This window comes from Epinephelus moara, chromosome 9 (genome assembly GCF_006386435.1).
Source record: "Epinephelus moara isolate mb chromosome 9, YSFRI_EMoa_1.0, whole genome shotgun sequence".
Classification (NCBI taxonomy): domain Eukaryota; kingdom Metazoa; phylum Chordata; class Actinopteri; order Perciformes; family Serranidae; genus Epinephelus; species Epinephelus moara.
The window spans coordinates 30122090-30149213 of NC_065514.1; the positions used below are offsets into that span (position 1 = coordinate 30122090).

The 27124-nt window shown below is 40.0% G+C and overlaps 2 protein-coding genes across 2 annotated transcripts; one reads left to right on the forward strand and one right to left on the reverse strand.

Annotated features, from left to right (window-relative positions):
* Positions 1–1477: 1477 nt before the first annotated feature.
* Positions 1478–13825, reverse strand: LOC126395643 (KN motif and ankyrin repeat domain-containing protein 1-like). Its single transcript, XM_050053262.1, has 11 exons — positions 13736–13825; positions 10246–12831; positions 9743–9880; positions 9054–9162; positions 7610–7786; positions 7367–7454; positions 6535–6754; positions 3467–3609; positions 2977–3177; positions 1912–2010; positions 1478–1815 (listed from the first exon to the last, which is right to left on the reverse strand). Exons 1-11 carry the CDS (start codon positions 13770–13772, stop codon positions 1753–1755), a joined length of 3861 nt encoding a protein of 1286 aa, XP_049909219.1. The 5' UTR covers positions 13773–13825; the 3' UTR covers positions 1478–1752.
* A 5433-nt stretch (positions 13826–19258) lies between these two features.
* On the forward strand, positions 19259–23343 carry fbp1b (fructose-1,6-bisphosphatase 1b). The gene is made up of 8 exons (XM_050053229.1): positions 19259–19492; positions 20769–20931; positions 21065–21157; positions 22005–22145; positions 22270–22407; positions 22564–22683; positions 22826–23015; positions 23128–23343. Exons 1-7 carry the CDS (start codon positions 19323–19325, stop codon positions 23012–23014), a joined length of 1014 nt encoding a protein of 337 aa, XP_049909186.1. The 5' UTR covers positions 19259–19322; the 3' UTR covers position 23015; positions 23128–23343.
* Positions 23344–27124: the final 3781 nt, after the last annotated feature.

The window sequence follows — 27124 nt, forward strand, 5'->3', positions numbered from 1 at the left end:
AAAAAATATAACATAAAATGATAATATGGGACAGTCAATGTTGGCGTAGTGGCAGACTGCCGTAGAGAATTCAGTGTATGAGAAACACTGCACAATCTCCTGCAGTTTGTCCCACTGAAGCAAACTATAACTGGCGCTTAAAGGCTAGTTCACATTACATGATTTTCAACCCGATTTTGACGTCGCAGAGGAACTTGAGAGCCACCTTGGGTCGGAGGTGAGTTGGCAGATAGTCTGCCACCACTAGTCCTCATGTGTCAACAAGCCTACCAGCAAGTCGCCCCCTTGTCTGCGACTGGGACTGGATATCTGGCATGCTAGAAAACTGGAGAAGTCTGACACGACTGACAAAGAGCATCAGCCAATGAGAGGCGGGATACGTCCCAAGTCAGCACCCAGGAGGACGGAAGAAATGTGAGGAGGACAAGCAAGCCGGCAAGCAACAGCAACAATGGCGGCATCCACAGGATCAGGGGGAGCGCGTTGTATTTGGACCCAGGCCCTGGAGGCAGATCTGATTCAACACTGGGAAGAATATCCATGCCTTTACGATGTGTTGTCTCCAAGTTAAAAAACGTAGTTTGGTGACGTCACCACATTATCTGGGGCTCTGTCGGCGAGGGCTCGGTGGAGAAATCTTGTGGTGTGCACACACAGGTCATAACGCAGTTGGCGAGACTCCCGATGACAGAAACACGCGTTGCCAGGTATGAACACTCAAAAGATTACGATAGTCTCCGTGACGCAAAATCAGGGTGAAAATCATGAAATGTGTACTAGCCTTAAGTGTGTGTATAGCATGAGAAACCTCCCGTAGATTACAAAAAAACAAAGCATTTGGTCTTTGCAAACATAAATGATGTACATGTTCAGTTGTGTTTAGAGTGAGGAATTGAGATCTGATCACAACTGGTCACTCACGCATGTGGAGATGCATTCTAATGCCAGGTGTGAACAGACAGATTTAGAGCTGTCCACTTGTGATCAGATCACACAAGACACATGTTAGTACCAGGTGTAAACAGTAAACAGTGCTGCAGTTATGTGTACTTGTATGTAGCAGTAGATTTGGTGTTTGGTAAAATGACAAAGTGAAACATGTTCAAAATATCAACATCATGCTTCATAATTTTTCTAATTAAGCAGCACAGATACAGCAAAAGTATCTACTTATAAATACATACTTTTTTATATTACAATAAAAATATGAATGTACAAAATTTACCTATTTTAAGGTTTAATGTTTTTTTTTCTCAGAACAATTGACAAAATCAAGATTATTTGCAGATATTTATGATCTTTTTTAAATTGATTTACATATTTACTCACACATCTTTATGAGTTTGATGCTATTGTATACTTTTTGTATCTTCTTATTTTCTTTTGGAATTATAAATATTTCCAAAAATTTGAGAAACTTTGAGATGACAATATACTGTATAATATATGATTGCAGGGTGCATCAATAACTATTAACTCTCTAAAGAATAGAAATATACTCTGCCATGCATATATTACCTACTTAGCTACAATATACATTAATACACACTATGTAATGTTATACTATGCAGATGCTACACTAGAAGATGCAGATCATTGGAGAATAACTAGCATTCTGTCAAATGGAAAAAGGAATCAGTTTGACGAATTTGGAACTATAAGTTCAAAACTGATCCTATTAAAATTCTTCAAAACTGAATCACCTCATGAATAAGATTCAAGACGCAATTATTCAGGCTTTGGGGCATCACCTCATTCAAGGAAATTTCTGCCACCAGAAGAGGAGAGGGACTTGCCACTGTGACGAGCAGCTGTCTGTTAAGACACACAAACACAATAAACAAGTTTTTGGAAAACTATGCACATGTATACTTAATTTAAGTGTTAGTGTGAAAATGTTGATCCACATACTCCTGTCTGTCCTTTGGAGAAGTTAGCATGTGCATAAAGGAGCACAGCGATGTCATTATGTCCTGCCTCCAGTGCAATGGACAGGGCTGTGCTTTCATCCTGTAAACACATATGCATAAATACATTTTCAGAGTTTTTGTTGTTTATTGTACATTTACAAATGGACAAAGTATATTGCACATATTTAACTGACTGTATGTCTCCAAAATACAACCACATAGGTCATTTTTACATGCAGAAATTACAACTTACATTTATGTTTTTTGTCAAGTGCTGACCTCTTGTGGTCATGGTAATTATTACAGGAGCAAAGGAGAAAGTCAGGTGATGTAGGTGGGTGGAACAAAGGGGAGGTAGATGGGTCAAACAAGCAAAGGACTTCCATCCAGGAGATCAGTATTCATGTCTCGTGTTAAACCGAGAGTCAGAGTGGAGTGATTTTACCATTCTAACGTGGTATGTTGTAGTGTGTGTAACATGATGTTTGTGATGTGATGTGTGTGATGTACGTCACGTAAAATGTCACCTTACGTTACATTACGTTACGTTAGGAACAAACGTACTCATAGATATGGATTTCGGGGGCCACACGGGACACTTGCACTTTGAACCCCCCCTAATAAAGTCATGGGAGATGAACTTTTATTTTGACAAAATTGGAAACATTTACACCATAAACTGGTGCAGAAAAGGCATGGCACAAATTGGTGTGCATAAAAATTCACCAAGGGATTTCGTTGCCTTAACCCAACCACGTAGCTTTTATGCAACTGCAACTGTTTCACGTCATCAATCATGTTAAAAGCTGCGACCGTTCACAGTCACATATGAGCTATTCTGTCGTTCACCTGTAGGTCCGCTAATTTAGGAAACACTGGTGGGTTGGAGGACTTGTTGATTTAATTATACTACGTCTTCGCCTTTGTTTCCTTGACATATTAAATGGAAAATGTTCACTCTCAGCTTTCATAAATATGTGAGACAAAGTTGGAATGCTTCAGCTTCACAGCTTGAAGCCACCACATTTACAGAAGCTGCACAGAGGGGCAGTAATGACTCACGTACGCTATCAGTCAGGGTGGCATCACAGTCTGGCTGTGCCAGCAGTAGTCTAACAATGTCGGCATGGCCATGCTCGCTCGCACACATCAGCGCTGTGGAGCCCTCGTCGTCCTGGAGGTTGACCTCCGCCCCCTGTGCCAAGAGCGCCTGCACCATGTCCATCCTGCCGTGGCTCACAGCCAGCATCAGAGCTGTCTGACCTGCCTGGGTGGCAGAAGACAGAGGTGAAACACAGGACATAGGGTTAATGATGGTGAGTCAAATATAGAATCATAACTTTGTGGAATCAGGCAGGTCACTCTTTCTCCCTTCTCCACTTACTGAATACAATTTTGGAAAAAAACATGTAATTTGGAACTGATAATTGGTTAGATTAATTTATGTCTATGCAGGCAACAGGAATTATGTAGTTATTTCCCACAGCAAAATGTAGACACAATTTAGAGAATTGCAGGACATCACAATCACTACCATTACCTGAGAACAGACTGACCTGGCTGGCCTTGGCATTGACATCTCCTTTTGTGAAGAGCTGCTCCACAACTCTCATGTCCTCTGGACTCTCTACTGCTGCGAGTGCAGCCAACATGATGGGCGTGTAGCCTGCTTTGTTCTGCTGATTGACATTACACACCTCTGTAGCAATGGTGGTCAATCAGGTTGAATAGAGGAAGGAGGAGAGAGGACAGCAGAAAAATGTCAGGCAGTTAAAGGTTTTTATCTTCATTTATGTACTGCCATTATTTGCAAACTCTTTCCACCTACACTGACTGAATCAACTTTTATACTGAAATACCTTCACAAAAAAAATCTTTGTGAAAATGTCAAATTAAATGGTCCTACACCAAAGGTCATTCATTGTGTAGACTCATAGACATGGACGAATGTTAGCACTTTCAAAAGCCATGCTTTAATTGCACAACAGCAATGATACAAATACATTTTAGCCTTGCTCCAAGTGTCCTCAAATTACTGTGGCTGCATTGCTGTGTGCAATTAAAAGTTCTCAAAGGCATGTTTTTTTTGAAAGCTAAAATTCCACATAGTTTAAATTCCAGCTTGACTCTGCGAATGAGCAGTTTAAAACACTCACTCAAGGCATCCTGTGAATTCATTTAATGCATTCCCTTTCTCTTTCAAATGGGATTCAATTATTTGTTATTTTTTTATTCTCAGTTATAGTGTACACAGATGTTTTGGATGTAGTTAAACTTGCTTTTTAGGATGGGGTAATAGTAGCCCAGTCCTCATTTTGAGCAACATAATAAAATAGTTATGCTTCTTCCGTCATTAACATTGCAAACATAACAATATTCATCAATCTGTGACACAGAGGATTAGAATTTTGCTGATTATATGCTTTTATTCCACTTGTCTTAGACCAGACAGAGGTAGATCCAATCTCCTCTGAAAGCTGTAGCAATGCTTTTGGATAAAAATAAGAAAGAATGCTTTATCTCCTCCATTAGGACACTTATTCAATGTCTGCCTGTTCAATTTATATTGATTAAGCCTCTGAATGGCCTGGACCTGAATTATATTTCCAAACCTTTGATCCCTTTTAGACCTGTGCAATAAGCTAGAGAAAAGGTAGGAACAGTACATTATGGTTTTAGAAGTGGAAAGCACATCTTTACTTCTAATTTTAAAAAGAACTGTGTTTGGAAAAATTATATCACCTGCAGTAGAGGTTAGTGAAGTTTCGGGCACTGTGGTAGGAGTGCAGAACTTCTAAGGATCAATGACACATTTTACCAAGTACAAGCTAGATGAAGTGCATGCACTTTTTAAGTGTGGTGTATTTATTGTTTTGTCAATAAAACATCTGTTTTGGCTGGTTATGCAACAGTCAACAAAATGTAGTTTATTCCTCCTACTGTTGTAACAAGCCATTATCCTTATTATCCTTCAGAGTTTAAAATGAATGCTCTTAGGTTAGACAGCAGCATTAAAGAAGACCTATTATGCTTTTCCTTATTTTCTCTCACATATAATATTACAATGATGGATGTTCCCATTAGATGTGGCCAAAGTTTCAAATAATGAGGTAAGCTAATGTAAAAGTATCCCTGTGAGCAAAAAACCTCAAGCTTCAGGCAATTCTGAATAAATTGTAATATAATGTAATGTGACAGATTTCTTTATATGGTCATGTGCTCCAGGCATACCACTTCATTACGTAGCCTACACTGCTATATGCACCAATAAGCTAACATCAAGGATACCTGTAATCTTGGTTGCTGATGTTGTTAATTTATCCCCAATTTTTGATCATAACTGTACCGGAAAATTTCTGGTTGTGCTTTTATTATTTCATTTCAATGGGAGAAAGTCCCGCCTTACACATGCAAACATCAGAGAAACGTGTAAACTTGGTTGCTGATGTTGTTTATTTTTATCTGATTTTGGATCAGATTCCTGTTGGGACGTGTCTAGCTGTGTTTTGAAGCTTTTATTGGTGATTTTCATGGTAGAAAGGGCTGTTATTCTCCATTAGAGTCAGTCCCCTAGCTGCAATGACGGTGTAGAGACAAGATGCAAAAGACCTGGAAATGCTGCCCGATCAGAGCAGACTGCACTTTTTTTGAAGGGCGGTTTTAAGAGACAGGCGCCAAAACGGAGCATTCTCAGACAGAGGGTGAATTTGGGAGTTCCAGCACAGACAGTTTGAGGAAAATTCAGTATTTTTGACCATCAAAGCATGTAATCATTTATTTTGGGCTTGTACTAGTACAAGTATGAACCTGAAAATTAGCATAAAAGGTCCTCTTCAAGATAAAAGAAAAAAAGACCAGTCTATTAAGTCAATAGTGTACACCTATTTTTTTTAGATACAAAAGGACCTCATGATCCAGATAGAAGAGTAAGATGGGGGATGATTCCCCCCTTGAGAACAAAGTCAATTTGTTACATGATGGTGATGCATAAACCAACACACTGTTGGGAGAAATAAATAGATACAGTAGCCAATTTTGTTGTTAAAGTTAAAAAGATGAGTATCTTGTATCTGGGTATANTAAGATGGGGGATGATTCCCCCCTTGAGAACAAAGTCAATTTGTTACATGATGGTGATGTATAAACCAACAGAAATAAATAGATACAGTAGCCAATTTTGTTGTTAAAGTTAAAAAAATGAGTATCTTGTATCTGGGTATATATATATATCACAGTAAAATAGTGATCTATATATTTATATATATGTACATATGTTTGTATGTATGTATATCAAAACTTTTTATGTACAACTTAATATAAATACATAGATCACTATTTTACTGTGACAAAAATTTGACTAGTTTACCCTAAAACAGTTCTGGTGGAATAAATTATAAAAATGCAGCATTTCAGATGAAATGTCGCCACTCACTATTGCATACCCATTTAATGCATCTTACCCTATCTTACCCAACCCAGTTGTTCAATTCAGCCTATTTGCCCCCTAGTGGCTATAGGGGAGCATAGTATGTCTACTACTGATGACACACTGAAGCAGAACACCAAGCCAGAATGTTGTTAGAATACATAATGACCTCTAGTTTCTCTGGGACGATTACTTTACCTGCATCAAGCAATTTCTTGACAATGCCAAAGTTGGAGTGAGACACACTGTAGTGCAGAGCCGTGTTTCCATTGCCATCAGCCATATTTGCTACATGTTGTAGTACCAAAGGTGAAATGACCCGAAATGTGGACAAGTAGTCTCCCATAGTGTCTGGAGCTGCTGACTTGTGGCTGGATATGGAGAACCACTCTTGCTGGATTGTTTGTAGACAGTCATGCTGCAAGAGACAAAAGAATGTAAAAAACATCAATGTGTTTGTATGGATCCATATATGCCTTGCAAGTTGCCATAATTCACAGTGTGCAGAGCAATTCTGGCTTTGAATAGGAAGGATGTGACTGAAAGAGCGAAGACAAAGAGCATAACAAAGCAACAAGTCACTGTTAAAATGTTCAACACAATATCACAAAGGAAGAGGCTTAGGAATCTGTCTTCATATAATCCATAAAAAGTTTGTGGCACGTTGAGAGCTGTGTTTGTCAGCATGTCTCATTATTAAATCTGTCTTGATTTTTTCTTTTCAATTAGTTCTTTTGAACTCCCTTTCTCTCTATTTGTTTACCAAATTATCATGGCAGTGAGGAGTGACTTTTGCTTGCAAATTTTTTCAAGTTAAGGAAAACTGCAGTGACAGAAAATTACAGAGCTGACACATTCCTGAGCTTCTTACATTCAATGCCAAAGCCATTTCTTTTTAAATGACATACTTAAACACACCCTGCCCCTGCAACTCTCCACACCCAACCAGTGACATACCATAAACCGTGCGCACACACACACACACACACAAAGTGACCTTCACGGGCTCTCTGAATATAACAAAACATACCAATTCCCTGCTGGATAAAGCCGTGTCATCACTCAGGTGCATCTTTAAGGCTTGACAAGCAGAAAACATCTTTTCACTTAACTTACACCTGAAAGGAATAAAATGCTACACGTTACACAGTGTGAGTTCAAAACTGAGCGTACCCTTCAAATGTTAGACTGACACAGCGAAATATCAAGACTGATGGGTTATAATCTTACTCTACTGAGATTTTGGGGCTTAACACTTTCTGGACTACATTACCTCTGTGTATGTGATTTTGCAGACCCTTTAGATCCCTTGTTGGATCCAACTTTGCCCTTTCTTCCTTGCGTTCCATCTTGAGAAGCCTCTTTTGATTTTTTATTACCTCGCTTTTCCACTTCTTCAGAGTTAGCCTTCTCACTGGCAGAGAGCTCATAAAATGACATGGGGTCCAATCTAAGGACAGAGCACAGGAGTTAAAAGAATTAATTTTGGTATTTTTCAACCTGGATCCATGTTTTTGTGCCTAAGCCACCAATGGGAACAACAACTTTTGAAATTGGCCCAGTATTGAGCAAGACGGCTGCAGACAGCAGGGGCAAACCAGGTTGCAATGTTACCATTTGAGGCAATTGTGCACCTTCAATGTACATCTGCTAAAAGTGCTAGTTTTTGCCACTGACATGTTAAGATTATTATTTCAAGTTTCTGACAACATTAAGGAAAGGATCCCTATAGAGACAGACCTTCTTGTTAAAGATTAAGATCTTTTTTTAAAGATAATTTTTGGGGCTTTTGCCTTTAACTGGAGATGGTGGGTGGCGGGGGGGCTGCAGGCTGGAATCAAGCCCCCAGCCGCTGCGGCAAGGACACTGCTGTTGTACATGGGACACCTGCTCTACCCATCGAGCTACTGTGTGCCCCAAGTGTAAGATCCTTTTTGTTTAACCAGAAACAGCCCCAAAATTGCTGACGAAAAAGTCACCAGATTCCATTTAAATACTCATACTTCATTCAAAGACGAAAGAAACAAAATAAAACTCACAAAAACAGACATGGTTCATCTTTCCACTAACCCAACAATCACCAACTTTGGTTTGGTTGAAATAAACCTGTAATTCACCCAGTTAGATGTGAAAATACGCTGGCTCTATACATGCTTAAATTATTATTTATCCAAGTAGAGTCTGGTGGGTTTGGCGATAGCAGTTTGGGGCTGTTTCTTGTTAAACAAAATAGATCTTACTCTTATATGAAAAGAAGGAATTCTTACCATAAATTGTCAGACAATTCAAATAATAATCTGAGCCTGTCAGTGGCAAAAACAAGCACCACTACTGGACATACACTGGCAGTGCGAACATGCCCTGAATGATTACATTGCAGCCTGTTTTCTGCTGCCGGCTGCAGCCCTGTCACTCAATACTGGACCAATTTCAAAACTTGTTGTTCCATCAGTCATTACTTTGTTAGGTCAGGGATGTCTGAGGAACAGCTGCTGGGCTCAAAACATTGCACAGCATTACAATTCTTCTAAGACGAGTTACTTAGTGTGCGGATCTATTTCTTTCTACTTTCCCAGCAGCCATTTAGACACAAAAAACAGGGGGAAAAGGGCTCAGGTTGAAAAATACTAAACTTACTCTTAAATGCACTGAAATTATTAAGATATTGAGTTCTAAAGCGTTGTTGTAAAATATTTGTTCAGACATGAGATATTTACCCTGTGGTCACCCTCATAAACTTCATGCTCTTCCTGTTGCTGCTACAGCCTTGGTCTCCATTTTGTTTCTTCATTACAGATCGCAGCACACCAGCTTTAGTTGATCTGTCTGGAAACAATAATGCAGCAATCTTAACATATTATGTATTTTATTAAATACAACACATTCACAGAAACATAGACACCAACTTGGTCATTCTGGGCAGGACTTGGTGAGGATATATTCCTGATGCTTTGTATATTATTAGAAATCTGAAGGCCTTTTAAAAAGAGAAAGCTTTCGCTGACACCAGCTCCTCCTATGAAGCCATTCAATTTTAGACCCTCGGCCACAAACTGGTATGTGGTATGAAACGCCCTCCAAAACCAGATATCATTCCAAACATTACAAGTGTATCCCTCAGAGAGTCAACTTGCCAAGCCAAAGGCAGCCACTTCCTCTAAACCTAACACAAGTAAACAAGGCCTTGGGAGCGGTCTGGAAGTCAAATATTTTTAAACTAGAGAACTTCCGCACAGACAGTATTCTTACATATCTTGTGTTCACTGTATTTCGGTATTTCGCATGAAGATGAACTTTAGCACACACCACACACACACACACACACACACACACACACACACACAGACACAGACACAGACACACACACACACACACACACACACACACACACACACACACACTTTACCTTGCAGAGCTGAGGATGCCTGTTGTTCCAACATCTGTATCATTCTTTTCACCTCTGAATCATTGCCACCCTGGTGGCAGGTTCCTGGGTTTGTTTTATCAACTAATAGTTGAGATGGGGACTGAAGCGTTCTGCTGACTGTGACAAAGAAAGAGGATATAAGTTTAGCACAAGCATGACATTACAAATATTGCATACAGTATATTATATCATAATATTCCAACATTAAAGGTACCTGTTAGAGTTTCTCACCACTAATGGCACTATGGAGCAACTGATCGGTAAGCCCCAATTTCTTTGCAAGTGCATGAATGATGTGACGCATATTTCATCGTCAGCATTCCAATAATGCAAAGGTTAAGCAAGCTATATGGTGTACCTTATGCTATTCTACTGATCTGGTGGCATTAATATGCCAATAAATGAGAGGGATACACGCAATGCTTTTATTTTTAAGAAAACTCCCCAAGTACCTTTAACACTAACCAAATCTACAGGGCTACCTGGAGGCCGAGAATCTACAGGATGGACTTCTGTTCCTTCTTGTGCTGCAGCTTTGTTATTGCAGAGCAGCTTGGAGCTGGCACTTCCTTGGCTGCTGTGTCGTTGGACAAGCCCTTCCCTCTGCTGAGTGTAGTTCTCTGTGAGCAGATCTCCGTGCTCCCTGAGGAGCCAATGCATCTTCTCTATGTAATGGTTCAGCTCGGGGTCCCACTGGGACTGCGAAGATTGCTGGATAATCTGGCCAGGGGTACTGGATGAAACTGACAAATCTCGTATCCTCCCCTCCCCTACCCCGATGCTCCTTGTTGTGATGGGGTCAGGTAGATGGGAGGGTCCAGAGGCCATGTTTCGGGTTTTCAGTCCCACCAGGAAATTCTCATTAATGTTCGTGAATCCAACACCAGCGTCTCGGGTTACCTTGGCGAGTGTCCCTATTGTTCGTTTTAGGGCACTTCCTGGCAGATCTGCAGTTCCTACACCAATCGTGCAGGTCTCTGGGGTGCATTTGATGTCTTTGACCCTGTGGCCCACTGACACTGTCCTAGTGACAATCTGAGTGGTGTTGGTGTGCTTGTCTTGCGTACTTAGGATAGTGTTAGTGCTGGAGTCTGCATTGAAGGCATGTCTGGTGTTGGTAAAGCGAGACACTGAACTGGATACAGTGTTGGTACGCTGAGAAGCTGTCTGAGGAGATGCCATGATTCCCAGATCCACTCCTCTGACTTGATCTGTGGCAATACCTTGAGAGACCACTTCCTTTGCCTCGCAGATGATCACATCAACAGAACAGTCCCCACAACCCACTGAATGATAATTAATCTGTCCTTTCTTAGACCCCAGATTCTCCACTGGTACCACTGTGTTGGTTTCTGCATCACATAATTTTATCTCCATCCCAACTCCTTGTGTGTTTGTTAAAATTTGGATACCAACGCCCTTTTCCGCGGTCTCCACTCGCTCCCTGACCTCCCAGTGGCTCATGGGTACATCTGGTCCTATACAAACATTCTTCAGCTCAGGTCTACAACAAGATACTCCCACAGTCTTCACCTCTGTCACCTCCCCTGTGCTGGCATCTCGGAGCTCTGTGTGATTACCTACTCCCTGGCTTGCGGTGTGAGGTCTCGCCTCAACGCCTGTACTCACAGTGGAGGGCCTCGCAAATGAGGCTTTATCAGCTCGGTTCCTAGCTCCTGCAGCCTGTAGCTCCAGTTTCAGCCGACTCATCTCTGTCTGAAGAGCTGATTCTTTCAACTCTGCTTCTAACTGACAAATTCTCTCCTTCAAGGCGCCAATTATTAGTTGTTGGGCATCGAGCTCTGCTTCCCGTTCTGTGTAAATTCCAAGATTAACTTCAGACACTTCAGTTGAAATGGACCTTGTCTCTACTTGATCAGTGTACACACATTTGTTTTCTTTTGTGGGTTTAGACAAGGTGATATCTACATCTTTATCAGTTCCAACTGCAACTGACTTGGTAGCCTTTTCAAACAGAGGGCCTTTTCCATGCCATGCTTGCAAATGTCTGCCCTTAATGGTTCTTTCCAATGCCTGCATCTCTTCTGTCAGTTGCCTAAACTCCCTGAGGCTGGTGCAGTCACTTCTCATAATGCTCTCAGGTGTTTCTTCTTTATTCACCTTGTTTTCAATGTCAGACTTTTCCATGCTATATGCTCTCTTCCAGATCTCATCATTTATGTCCTCATTGTCACTATGGTTCTTGAGCTGAGACACCAGTTGCCTCTTTTCCTCCTGAAGGACTGAGATTTTTACCTGGAGGATAGGGATGATTGTCACCTGTTCCTCCAGTTCTTTCAGCCTCTGCAGAGCTACCACCATCTGGTCGCGGACATGCTGCAGGTGCGTGGGGCCGAGACCTGTAACTGGGGTGGTTCTTCCAGAGCTCTGTGGGCTCAGCCTGAGGCATCCTGTGCTGCCTCTACTACCCAGGGATGAGCTAAGATGTAGATGCATATCACTTCCTGTGCCAGTAGGCTTGTTCCCATTGTTGTTGTGATTATATGCACCCAGGCCAGTGAAGGGGGAGAGAGACCCATGGGAGCTTACCCCTCCAAAGCTGGCCAGTCGACGACGGGGATGGGGTTGAGGTGGAGGCTGGCTCGTCCCCTCCTGATCTAAGTGTTTAAGGGTCTCCATTATGGTCTTTTCCACCACGGGGCTTTGTCTTTGTAAAGCAAGTGATCTTGCAGCAGGCTGAGGCTTTGACTCATTAGGTATCAGAGAGGTTGCCGGCCCTTCGTTCCTGGAGGGTTTGTTATCCAATGAGGAACCATGAGGTGGAGGAAGAGGAGGTCGACCTCTGGTTGTGGAAGACATGCCCAGTAGTCTTGTATCATCACTGCTAGATGATGACAAGGATTCTGCAGAATGCCACTGGCTGGATAAAATGCCACTTGGTGTTTTATCCACATTATTGACGGCCACTCTGGGCCTCCTCTTCAGGCTTAGCCGCTTAATGGTGGTGCCGTTTTGGAAACTGTCCACACAGTTGAGGTAGTCCTCGTTCGACTGATAGCTGTAGTCAATCTCCAGGTAGTGAGGAACACACTCCTCAGTGCTTTGAGCTGTTAGACCAACAGTGGAATAAACATAGTTTATTTCAGAGTAAAAACAAATCCAAAAAATGTACGTAATTGCATGTGATGAAAAATAAGTTAAGAAAATTTCCTGAATTGTGAGCTTAGGTTTAAAACTACAAAACTAGACATTAAATGTACAAGAGAACCCCCATGATATTTCAGAAACTGTTTTTAACTCTTCAAAACAAAAATATTACTCAGGCAAAAAACTAAATATGCAATGGAAAATACAACCTTCAAGGCTTTTTACATTGTTTTTCATTGCTATAAACTTTCTGCCCTTAGTTTCTCCTTAGTTTCTTAGTTTTCTTTCCTTACCTCAGTATTGTACGCTCATCAGTGACCGTTTGTATTCCAGTCTGGAGTCTTCCTTCTATCACTGAAATGTTTTTGACTATAAACTCTCTGAGTCTGTCCCACAAGAAGAGGAGGGACGGAAGAGGATTTACCAATTGTGTAGACACTCTGTTTTCAGTAGTCACTTCTCTCTAAATGGTATGTCTCTCTACATAGACTGAACCCACTCTATAATTACCATGCAAGTCTCCCTCAAAATGCCTGACCATATTCTTGGCAGGTTTTTTCAACCACAGACATCTCCCAAGTATTTTAGCCAGTAAACACAAAAATAAAGGTCACAGAAATCTTTTTCATTTATCAAATACTTGACACAAAAAATGTATTTCATGAAACAGGTATAACTGTATTTAAATTGTAAAGGAATGTGTGTTTACATTGATGGAGATATTTCAGTCTATGCAATTTTTAAATTCCATTATAACCCCTATAAACAAACCGCTAGACATATTTTGTGCATTAGATATAACACTGAAGTTATGAAATGTAAAACTAGCATTTCAGCTATTTGGAAAGTAATGGTAATAGTTACCTGACACATTTCTCAAGATGTAACTGCCTTGAGCCATGAATGCGATTCAAAAAGTATCAATAATGGAGCAATCCCTTCATATCCAGTTGGAACTTTGAAATAGTCTGTGAAAAAAATTAGAAAGTTATGCATACTTTACTTCTTGATAATAAGCTTTTACTGTATGTATCATCCTACTGCATCAGTCGTTCACTCTCCCTCTTTCACAGCCCAGGTCCAGCAGTCAATAACAGCTAACCTTACAGTGCTTACATAAAGGAAATGCTATACTAGGCCATGACATATTATAGTTAATTCTGCAAAAAGTACAGTGAGCAAAAGGCTAAGCCTCAGTGCACAACAGTGACTCACCACATTACAATGCCATATCACTTTCTCATTAGTAAGCACCTTTTGTTCTCAGCACATGGAGGTTTTAAGGAGAGCAAAGAATGCACAACGGCTTTAGTTCTCAGAGAAAAGAACATTTAATTTATACACAAAAGGAAAATATAAGAGAAAAATATATACATATGTAACACTAAGGATATGTATGCATGGTATGTCTGTAACCGCTTATCCTATTCAGGGTCACAGGAGTGCTGGAGCCTATCCCAGCTGACATTGGGCAAGAGGCGGGATACACCCTGGAGAGGTCACAGGGCTGACACATAAAAACAGACAACCATTCAAAATCAGGCTGTCTCCACACTGACATTTTCATCTGAAGCCCGAGTGAACACATGACATCAAGCCTCAGGCAGTAAATCCAATAAGTTTAGCAAGCTCTCTTTAGAGTCAGCCACAGTGACCGAACGTACTATTTCTGCTGCTCTCAGATGAATGTTACAGAGTGACTTGGGAAAAGTCATTGTAGGGAAGCAGAGTCGAGTTTGCAGTTAAAGAGACAGAATAAATGCTTGGGGAACAAAAACAGAATCTGGAGCGAACGGATAAGGCATAAATGGGTTAGAGAGATCAGGAAAGACACAAAGAAATATAATTTCAATAGGCCTATATGGTTTAAAATGTATGTATGCTTTATGCCTTTTTGATTAATCTACATCAAAACATTGCATTGCTTGCATAAACAAAACTATTCAAATATATTTTCCATACTCACATATCCTCATCCAGTCACTCATTACACACAGACTGCCACCCAGAGGCCATGGGGATGTGTGTTATCGCTTCTGTTGGCACATAACTAAACACAGTATGCTTCACTTTTAGACTCAAACAACCATAACCATTTGGCACTCAATGCTATTTGTTGTGTATCTTACTATTATTTGTGTTTTCCTACCAAAAGGAGTTGTTTCAGTGGCCATCAATGCTTTTTGTAACATTATTTATGAGACTCAAGGTGACTGCATTTTGCAGTTAAACTTTTTTGTGTGTGTGTATGTGAAGTTATAAACACCTGGGGTTGCTGTCATTGGTATGCAGTATCTTAAAGTCAAATAGTCTACAAGAGGGTTCAGCAAATACATAATGTTTTCAGGCTTTCATCATTCAATATTTTCTTTTTTCCTTGTTAATCATTAGTTAATTAAAACACTAAAAAAAAAAAAATATGAAAAGGAAAGAGAAAATGACTCGTGGTAGTGAAAATATAGGCCTTAAACTTCCGGTTTGTCTTAAGGGGTCACACGACAGAATGGTTTGGTCTAAGAAGTGTGTTTTTCCTGTTTCCTGGAATAGTCCAAAAGTTTTCCCCCCTCCCTTTCTCTATTTAGCAGGTGGTTTTAAAGTCCTCATTATCATTTAGCTTATAGTAGATGCAATTCACCAAGGAATCCCCTCTTGACACTCACAGAAAATGCTGAAACAGGTATGTGTTCCTGAAATTAACAAAGTTCTATTCTGTAGTTAAAGATGACATAAATGCAAAATGTCTCCTAAAAACGGACAACTGACTCGACCACCCCAAAACAATAGTTAGCAAGGCTGGGTTTTGCTTAAGCCTGACGCCTTGTGGTCACGGTGAGAGAAGATGACTATGATACTATGAAACTATGCTATGATGCTGGTGCAAAACTCTTAGCTGACTTTCTTATGGTGAACATCATGTTTCATTTTTCTCTGTTTAAACTGAGCTAATTGAGTCAGTGCGCGTTCACCTGTTAGCCTGCGTTAGCGAGCTAGCAAAGTGATGGGATGCCACTCACCTGAACAATTGAAGACGGTAATAAGTTCAGGTGATGTAGAGGTTAAAAATAAGGCGGAAAAGTATCAGTTTGAAAATGTCGAAAAGCCTTTGTAGGCTTAAATGCGGTCGTGAGATTACTTTTTGTCCTTTACACTCCTTTTATTTATACCCTTTTAACTACGAAACGAAGTAAGTTTTCACGGAGCAGCAGTAGGACAGCTACTGCGCATGTGCAGAGGGCTGTCAACATGCACAGCAGGTGCTCCTGGGAGTCACTTAGTGATGAATAGTCCTCAGTAAAATATTGATGATGTCTTTCTTTCTATTGAATCGATTACACAGCATAAATACTACATGTTTTTTTTTTCTCTCTGTTGTCTCTGGGGGATCTTTCTCACAACTTTCTGCAGGCTTCTCTATTAGATAAAGGCTGTTTAAGTGGCATGTTTTGACCACTGATCCACTATCTTTTTTTTTTTTTTTTTTTTTTTTTTTTAGAAAATATTTCATTTTTTTTTAAACGAGTTATAGTGTATTTATTTATAGTGTATCATTAAAAATAGTCATTTTTTACTTCACTTCTCCCCCCAGTGACAAATCCTGTCAGTTATCTAAAACCATATAAAACTACACGGTATTTGTTTAAATATTCTGCATGGATTTAACTACACTATTCCACTATACTGCAAACAGGAAAAGAATCCAGGCACTCCAAACAAAAATGAGAATGAGGAAGGAAAGATTAGATTAAAAAGCCTTTAATATAATGGCCAACTCATTAAAAAGCCAACATGTTTCGACCACTGTTGGTCTTCATCAGGGCTGGAGAAACAGATGCACCAAGGTGTGGTTTCATCTATATAGCAGCAGCAGCCAATAAGAAACTGTCACATGAGACAGTTAATGACATGACAGGTGAAGCCAATGAACCATGATGAATAAATCACAGAGAATGAGAAAACAAGAAAAACACACAAAACATAAGAAACATCAATCAAACTTAATAAAATACTCATGAACCAATATTCAACATATGTTCAAGATATGATAAACATATTAAACATAACAGAAACATTAAAGGAAACATGTAAGGTCTATATCTTCATTAAGACCAGGATATTTTAATGCATCCAACTGATGGATCCAAAAAGCTTCCCTTTGGTTAAGTCTCTGTATTCTGCCCTCAATGCACAGTAAGGAGTCATTGGCATTGTGATATTCACTAAAATGCCTGGCGATGGGGTAGTCATGATTTTTAATTCTAATGGCATAATTATGCTCAGCTAGACGATCTCTCAGGCGTCTTTTGGTGCAGCCTATGTAAAAAAAACCTTCCTCACATGGACAGGACAGGCGGTATATAACAAAAGTAGTGTTACAGTTAATAAAATTACTTTGTTTATAAATCCTGTTTGTATTTACATCAACAAAACTTTTAGTTTGCAGGATATTATCACAGTGAGGGCACCGCATACATTTAAAAGTACCCACCGGCTTGGTCAACCAGGTGCTTTTTTTATCTGCTGGAAGATATGAATGCATGAGCTTATCCCTGAGAGTGGGGGCATGTCTAAAAGAAATGACAGGTGATTGAGGAAAGACTTGACTCAAATTGTCACTCTCAATAATGTATTGCAGTATTTTGGAGTTCCCTCCTTTTTTCCAAGAGCACCCGATACATTTTTGGATCTACACTCTACAACACAGAGCAACCAGTTATCTGTTTTTCACACTATTTTAATTGTTAAATTAAAAAAATACCCAAAAAAAGTTGGTGACTCTCGCATCCTGCAAGATGGTGCTGTACCAGAGCTGTTTTAATGTTGCTGAAAGTTTAAAGGATAAAGAAAGTGACTGCTTTTATTTGCAGAGAACTACAAAACCCAGGGATTGATTCAGGGCTCAGCAGAGTTAACAACAGGAAATGACCTGCTTCTTAGAATTGAATCTTTGCCCAGACTTCATTTATATTGAGTAGCTTGTTAACTGCATGGCGACATCATGTGGACACAGTGGAGAAATACATTTTGCACTCCACACTAGACCAGCAATAACAGGGAAATGGAGCACATGTAAATGTAGGTTATGTTTTTTACAGACAAAAATATATATGTATTTATTTGAACTATTTTGGTTGTGGATGCGTTTGTATGTAAGGGACCCATTGAACTGAAATCAGTTGTGTCAATTTTGTAGCACTCACATGCATGTCTACAAAACTGACAAAAGTTCTATATTGTTATCATTGAGCTGGAAAAGCTGTGAACAGTGTGTGATCAGCCATTACACATTACCTCATAATGGTGGCCGTTATCATGCCTGGTATCTTGTTCAAAGTTCAGCTTTAGCTTTCCAATGTGCAACCGCTCTCTGACACATTTCACGTAAGCTTATGTTGTAACTCCATGTGAAGTCTTTTTACCTTTCATGTTGTGTCACAGACAGAGACAGCCAAACTAATCACATGTACACAGAAACACACTGACGCAGAGACACACTGACGCAGAGACAACAATGCTCCCTCTGAACATGGCTGTCTCACATTGCAAAATACTGTTTTATGAGCACATGTAATGTTAAAGGTGCTATTTAAAATAAGATAAAGTAGAGAAGGACAATGAATGCCATGGTTTGAACTTTGCCTCTGGATCATGCAGGGAAGGAATGTTTAAGCAGTTATGGTTGTGCATCCAGAGCAGTGCTGAGTCAGTCATATCCAGTACAAGCTGTGTACCATTTTTTTCTAAAAGAGTTATTGTGAGGAAAGCTTTATTAGAGTTAGTGACTGTATATTTTATCCTTAAGTATGTTAAATTAGCTAAATAAATCTCATAAATGGCTTGGCACTTGTAAAGCTAAACAAATGAAAGTTCAAAAACAATAGGAATTCAGTACTGTTTGAAAAGCATAGAGCATTTGTTGATGTGCTCTAAGGAAATGGGGATTGGGCTAAGTGATTAATGAAGTGCTGTATAAATATTGTTTCTGTTAAAAGCTTTTGGAATAATTATGCACTTCTGCACCATGAATGTACAATGAAACAAGATCCAATTGTGTTTGGACTAAGTGCAGTTTCAAGTGAACCATTACTCAGTTTTGTGATTTTGTTCATTCAAAAAGTAGCTAACTCTTATATAGCAGAACTTTGAACAGAATGGTGCAGACTGAAAAAAAAAAATACTCCTCGAGCAGTGAGCAGTGATCAAATCTGTTTTAGGTCACTGTTGCTTTAAAACAAACCACTATCTTTGAACTTTGCTCTTTTGAACCCATAGCTACTGAAGTGATCAAACCAACCACTAACTGTGAAAAAGGACACTTCCGATTGGTTGGAAAAGTTGCACACCCCCATTCCTTCCCCTATCTTAGTTCTAGAGTCCACCTTTTTTAACTTTGGGTCTACGCTCACCTATTTCACTTGAGGCATTAGGTCCCAGTCCCACACCTGACAGCAAAATGTCTGACACAGCAGCCTTCGATACCAACGTGCTGACCCTCACCAGGTTTGTTCTGGAGGAAGGCAGGAAGGCCCATGGAACAGGTGAGCTGACAAACTTGATCAACTCCATCTGCACCGCTGTCAAAGCCATCTCAACTGCTGTCAGGAAGGCTGGGATCGCTAACCTGTGAGTACAGTTCTTTTCATTCCCATGTGGGGAAAAAAAAGGGAAACATGTATGCATGTGAAAAAATGAGGCTGTCAAAGTCTCATCGGACTGATTAATGAGAAAGGGAGCTACAGTTTCCACCCTATTAAACATTTATAAATCAATCAAGGTTACTATTATTTGATGACTTTCCTTTGTTTTTTATTTTACCAATACTTTTAGGTTATCAAGTTTCTATTCCAGTGCATTAGTTTTTCTCTCTTAAGGGTCTCATATTATGCTCATTTTCAGGTTCATACTTGTATTTGGAGTTTCTACGAGATCATGTTCACATGCTTTTATGTTCAAAAGCAGTTAATTTTTCTCATACTGTCTGCCTGAATATACCTGTATTTAGGCTCTGTCTGAAGCGTTCAATTTTAGTACCCGTCCCTTTAAGCTTCCCTCCCTTTTATGTCTGCTCTTCGTGGCTTAGTGGTAGAGCAGGCGCCCCATGTTCAAGGCTGTTGCCGCAGCGGCCCAGGTTTGAATCCAGCCTGTGGTCCTTTGCTGCATGTCATCCCCCCTCTCTCTCTCCCCCTTCACACTTATCTGTCCTGTCCATTAAAGGCAAAATGGCCCAAAAAATATCTTTAAAAAAAAAAAGCACTGTCTGCTCTGATTGGTCAGCATTTCCAGGTCATCCACATCTGCACTCTTAGCGTCTCTGCACCGTCCTTGCAGCTGATAAATGACTGTGGCGGCACTGTAGCAGCAGTTTCTGCCTTTTTATATAGTATAGTTGTGACATCACAACTTTGCGGAAGTGGTAACGGCTCATTTAAAGGCACAGTTTCTGAGTATGTACTGTCTATTTCACTGTCGATTAAGCATTTTGATACTTTCACAATATTATATAGCATCTACACCTGCTATATCATAAAAGACATGGAAATCTGACTTTTTACAATATGGAACCTTTAAATGTGTTTGACATAAGAGTTGTATATCAGCCTTTAGTGTTCGTTTTAGTTACACGCAGTATGACGTAAGAATCAGTAAGCAGTTTTAACACCCCAGCCAAAGGTGAACCCTGCATATGTTGTGTACAAACCCCCAGGCCAGAGGTCAAGAAGATAAGGGACTTTTACCTTTGTCACTAGTTTTAACAAAAATAATAATGCTGGCAGTTAACAAGAGCCTGAATCATTACATTCCCTTAACTGTGCTTTTAAAATTGCATCATTATGGATAGCTTTTTTTTTTTTTTTAGGCTTTGATCATTTTGGCCTGCTCCTCTTTCCTTTCTTGAAAGATATGGCATTGCTGGAAGCACCAACGTGACAGGGGACCAGGTGAAGAAACTGGACGTCCTGTCCAATGACCTGGTCATCAACATGATCAAGTCCTCATTCACCTCCTGTGTGCTGGTGTCAGAGGAGGACGAGAGGGCACTCATTGTGGAACCAGAGAAGCAGGTACTTGACATCTGTACACCATATACATGCATATCTGTGCAAATATGTCTGCTTTTTCCTTATGTTAAAGATTTCCACATGTTTTTCTGGTATTATTATTATGACACTGATAACATATGTTCTTAAATGACAGGGAAAATACATTGTGTGCTTTGATCCACTGGATGGTTCCTCAAACATTGATTGTCTTGTCTCGATTGGAACAATTTTCGGCATCTACAAAAAGGTTAGTAATGATGAATCTGCATGCTGATTCAAAACACTTTTAATTCATATTGATTTCCCCCTGAATTCATTTATTTTTCTGAAAGCCCTCTCCAAAGTTTTGCAAATTGGCAACTGTAAAATAAAAGTAGGGTCTCATAGTGTAAAGTAACTAAGTACATTTGCTCAGATCCTGTACTTAAAGGTCTAGTGTGTAGGATTTAGGGGCCTCTTTTGGCAGAAATGATTTCTCATTAGTTTATAGTCTCCTGAAGATAAGAATCTTTGTGGTTAATTACCTTAGATTGAGGTGTTTATGTCTACATACAGAGCAGGTCCCCTTCCACGGAATCTGACATGTTGTTTTAACAGTCGCCCAGAATGGACAAATCAGACACTAGCTCTAGACAGAGCCCTTTGCATATTCGCTTAGGCCACCATAGTTCCTCTATACCCTGGGCACACGGGAAGTGTTTAATTTCTTCAACCACACTGCTAGACGTCACAAAATGTAAACACTAGACTTAAGTACTATTTTGAAGTACAGTACATATTTCCATTTTATGCTGCTTTAAACGTCTACTCCAATACATCTGAAGGAAATATTGTACTTTTTAATCCAGTACATTTTTCAGACAGCTATGGTTACTAATTACCTTGCATATTAATATTTTACACACAAATCGTATAAATGTAATCATAATATAAAATCTGATGTATTGCTATAGATTAAACTACCAAACTGTATCCTCTTGCCCTGTATGCTTGTCAAAGACAGCAACATTCCAACTGGCAGCGTCAACAACCGTATTGGTTTCCAAAATGCCTCTCCCTGTTGTTGTGACATTTTTTCATGTGTTGTTTCACAGACCACAGATGGTGAGCCATCTGAGAAGGATGCTCTGCAGCCTGGAAGAAACCTCGTGGCAGCGGGTTATGCTCTGTATGGCAGCGCCACCATGATGGTCCTCTCCACTGGTCAGGGAGTCAACTGCTTTATGCTTGACCCTGTAAGACCAAGTTCTTACTGTCATAGATGATATTAAAACTTCTTTCTGCTCATTATTTCAGTTTATATGTGTATTCATTATCATATTCTGTAATGTTTGTCACTATCTTGCATTTCTCTTTTAGGCAATTGGTGAGTTTATCCTGGTGGACAGAGATGTGAAGATCAAGAAAAAGGGAAAAATCTACAGTTTGAATGAGGGCTATGCACAGCATTTTTATCCAGATGTGACAGAGTACCTACAAAAGAAGAAATACCCAGAGGTAATGGCAATGAGGGAACTGTGTATGGTCACTGTTGCTTTTAAACACCATTACATGTACACTGCAAAGGCCTAATGTGGAATTGGCTACAAAATATTTTGAATTCTGAACATCCACATGACTTGTCTAAAATTCTACATTAAAATGTTTCTCTAGGATGGTTCTGCTCCATATGGCAGTCGATATGTTGGCTCAATGGTAGCTGATGTTCATCGTACTTTGGTGTATGGAGGGATCTTTTTATATCCTGCTAATGTCAAGAGTCCTAAGGGCAAGGTGAGCATTGGGGTATTTTACAAATGGACAAAAACGTGGAATCATTCTGGAATCATTTCAGATGTCAAGTTGCAGTAAAATCCACACAGAAGTTCTTTTGTCTTGTATCATCACACTCCTGTTTCTGCTTCCTGTTGTTCAGCTGAGGCTGCTGTATGAATGCAACCCCATGGCCTTCATCATGGAGCAGGCTGGAGGCATGGCCACCACAGGATCCATGAATGTTTTGGACATCCAGCCCACCAGCATCCACGAGCGAGTGCCCGTGGTCCTGGGATCCCCTGATGATGTGAAGGAATATCTTTCCATCTGCAAGAAGCATAAGAAATGAGGTATTCCACTCTTATGTATCAGCCTTACACAGGAGCATATATAATGAGCATCAATTAGCAAACAGTCTGGGATCATAAATAATTTTCTGTTTTTTTTTTTTGTTTTTTTCAGTCTCTTTAAAGGACTGACAGCACAACCAAGAGGCTCAATCAGGACATTCATTGTGAAGTGCTTTCAACTCATTCCCTCAACTGCACTGATGAAAGAACCAGGAACCTTGCTGGGCCCTACGTCTGCCTTGCACTATGCTAATTCCACCTTGCTGCTGTGGGCGATATTTGTAGAGACTTACCCTGTATTTTTTAAATAAAGGCAAATGAAAAAACACTTACGATGTTTGAGTTGCAAATATCTTGTATGCATGTATAGATTGATGTCTGACTCTCTATGCAAGGACATACTGTATTTTTCTTTGTGTTAAAACTCTTTGTGGATGAATCATTGGATGCACTAGAAGTTTGTTTGTCGTTTTGTTTCCATCCAAATTGCCCATTTTTATTGCCACATACAATTTCAGCCTCTTTCAAAGGCTGAACAATACTGTGTAATTTCATTGACCATCTGCTCAAATTGCTTTCAGAAGCAACAAACCGAACACAACACTTTGGGCTGAGGTACAACAGGATGTCCACACACATTTACACATGGGCCCACAGTCTGATTTGCAGCTGGTGGGCAAATCTTGTTACCTTTAGACAGACCCAGGCTGGTCCTGTTTCCAGTCTTAATTCTGAGCTAAGGTAATTGCCTGCTGGGTTCAGCTTTAGAGTATCCATCTTCTCAGCTTGGCAAGAAATCGAATAAACATATTCACCAAAATGTAAAAACTGTTCTTTTAAAGCTGGGGTAAACAGTTTTGTTTGACATCATTGGGCAATCATCCCATAATAAATGGAGCATTTTGTGATTCAAGTCGTCTGAGGGAAAAAGAAATTGACTTCTGTACCTCCTCTTGACTCTGTTTTCAGGCTTTAGAAAGTCAAGGTTGTGAAGGGAGACTATCAGAGAGAGGGCATTCCTGTTTTTTTGAAGTCCCTTCAGTGAAAGCCTGATTTAATGGTGGAGTATCCTGCAAAGAAAGTTGCTATTCCAGCATTGGCAACAACCACCGACACTGCAAACCGACCCCAAAAGAGGAAGACTGACGTATCAAAAAGAATGTCTGACAATAAACAAAATAAAACACCTGTCCATGTCAGCAAAGTGTTTCAGAGATGGAGAGAAAATGTTGCCAATAGTTCAGCCTTCTGCTAACTGAAGCTAAGGACTCACAACTGCGGCTTCAAGTTCATATTTATTTAGCTAACATTAGCGAGAGCCCCGAATCATAGTGAGTCCTCTGCTTCATTGCCTGCCACTACACACCTCCTTGCCTCGCCGGGAGGAGAGCGGGCAGCTCTGGAGACAGACCCACAGTCAGCAGCAGCAGCACAGCCCGACTCCTCGCCAGTCCGGCAAAGTTTTTGTTGCTGCCATTAGACAACAGATTAGACTCAGCGCTGCGGCTCGCTACCAGCCCGCTGTGAGTTTGTGCTGGCCAAATTCGAGGCACTATCACCACTGACCAAAGCTTGGTCTCTGGAGCTGCTGCCATCTTTCCCCCCGGCAAAGCAGTCCACAGCAGTCAGGAGCGAGGCGGAGGGACCATGAAGTGGCTAGATAAGTAATTCTTGTCTCATTTGTGATCTGATAACAGAGAGTGAGGCAAGGAGGAGCTGAGTGAGTTGGCTGTTGCAACTTTACAATGAAATAAGATTACATAATAGTGTATGGGAAACACTGTGTTAGGGTATGAAGAGCATGCATTTTCCCATGTTCGTCTGGTTGGAGGGGCTCTGGACAGGGAGGGGAGAGCTGCAGGAGGGTGCATTTTCAACTTAGTCCTTTGTTTTTTAAAGCCTTTTCCAGATTTTTTGCGTACCCCAGCTTTACATGAAATGACATAGAAGCAGAAACATAAAGGACAGTAGAACATCTTTAAAAAGCGAACAAAGAAACAAACAAAAAAATTTATGTCCATACCCATTAACAACTTTAATTTCTCCCAAAACCTGTTTCCTTGTTAGCCTCAGATGATTTCTGGCATCAGCAGCACACCCTGACAGGCCTTAGTAGAGCCAGAAATGTTTCAGCTTTGCCACTTCACTAATGAGCCATAAAGACTCGCTGAGACAGAAAAAAAGATCCAACAGTATGTTGACACAAAGCCTAATTCAATCAATCATGTTTATTTCGCAAAACAGTCATTATGGTCCGTAGAACAACAGTGCCTTCGAGTTGGCATACACAGTCTGTATCCTTCCCAATGTTGTACTGTAGCTTCCAGCAGAGGAAAAAAAGAAAGATTGAAAGACTGATATGAAATTTAATGAGCTTTTAATAGCGTTACAACACAATAATAACACAGTTGTGCGGATCTCTGGCTGCTGATGTCACTTGGAAACTTGGCATTGAAGCGAAAAGCTCCTCTGAGAACATAATGGAATTTTTATTGCTTTTTTAAAAACGTAAGTCTTGGCAATCTAAAGCCTCTTGAATATTGCATGTGAGTCATATGAAAGTAAAATTATGTGAATTGATAGCAGATGTTTGATCAGAGACGGGAAGCTCAGTGCTTTCAAAAGATCTTCTTTGTATATATAGAGAATACAACATAATTTATGTAGCTCCAGCGTGCTGGATGGAATCCATATTGTCTGGTATTCACTAAAAACTGAACCACTTCCTCTTTTTTATGGGTGTTTGTCGATGTCAGCATTCAAGGGCCTCAGTGCCCATGAGACACACAAACACTTACACACTTTAGGCGCACTTGTTTATTTCAATTTTGTTCAGACTGTGTATGATTATAGGTTACTGAGTCAATATTTAGATTTTGCAGGAAAAGCAAAACCCAGCCTGTTTATTTTTCCCTTGCTACTGTGTGTGGGGTGTGTGTCTGTACTGTATATATGTGTGTTCTCATAAGGACAAGATGAGATGACACATGTTGGTTTGAATATAGTCATACTATTGAAATGTATATTCAAATTAAGTAAAGCTTTCTAAGGTTATTGTTGCTTTTCAGGACAGGCATTTCCTTTTCCCTTTTAAGAGTAGCGTCTTAAATCTGGTGACATCAGTGACTATTAATTTTTCTCTGACAAAAGAGAAAATCATATAATAAGTCTGAAACAGGAGTAGGTGGCCAGGGTTCTTATTTTTTTAAGTCTTCCACTTGTCTTGATCTCAGGCTCAGCATTTTAAAACTGGTCTAGTTGTTCCTGGCTGCTGATTTGGGATCAGTTGAAGTATCCTTGATTCAACAAAATAGCGCACCCGCTGCCTTTTCCTCTCTGGCGTTGTGCAGCTCAGCACTTCCCGGCACAGTTCGCTAACAGTAACATCACTTCCAGCAAGTTACTAGTTAACTACCTCAGCTAACATGGCAAAATGTTTGCAAATTCCACCATAATTTAATTTGATTTCTTGCTCTGGAATCACTTTTGACTTAGTCTCCACTGCCTTTGGACTTTGGACTCAATGAAAAATCCAGTGTGTAGGATTTACAGGGATATATTTTGGCAGAAATTAAATATAATAATTATAACTGTGTTTTCATTAGTGTATAACCATACTGATGCACCGAGGCACCCTTTAGTAGTGGTATGAGATGCACCGGGCAGTAGTGTGACAAAGCCTGCATAGGGCGGGCTGGGAGGGAGGTAGATGGGTCAAAAAAACTCTGGACTTTCACTCAGGAGACTGTTAATAGTTTCCTGTGTGAAACCAAGAGTCAGTTGATTTATTTGAATAAAAACAGATTTTTAGTATGTGTAGCATACAATGCTATGTACATTACATTAGCAACAAACGTACTTATTTTAAGCCAAATGATGTTATTTTTCTAAACCTAACCACATTCTTTTGTTGCCCAAACCTAAAGAAGTAAACCAAAAGAGATGGGTTTTTTTTTAAACCTCCATTCTAAGTATGTTTTGAGAGGAAACAGTATGCATTTACAGGCAGAAACTGTACATTTCCTGTGAAAACTGACTTTTTATTTGAAGAGACACAATGCATGTAAGGAGTGTCCAAAACTGACACAGGAGGGTTACCCTCAAGCGTC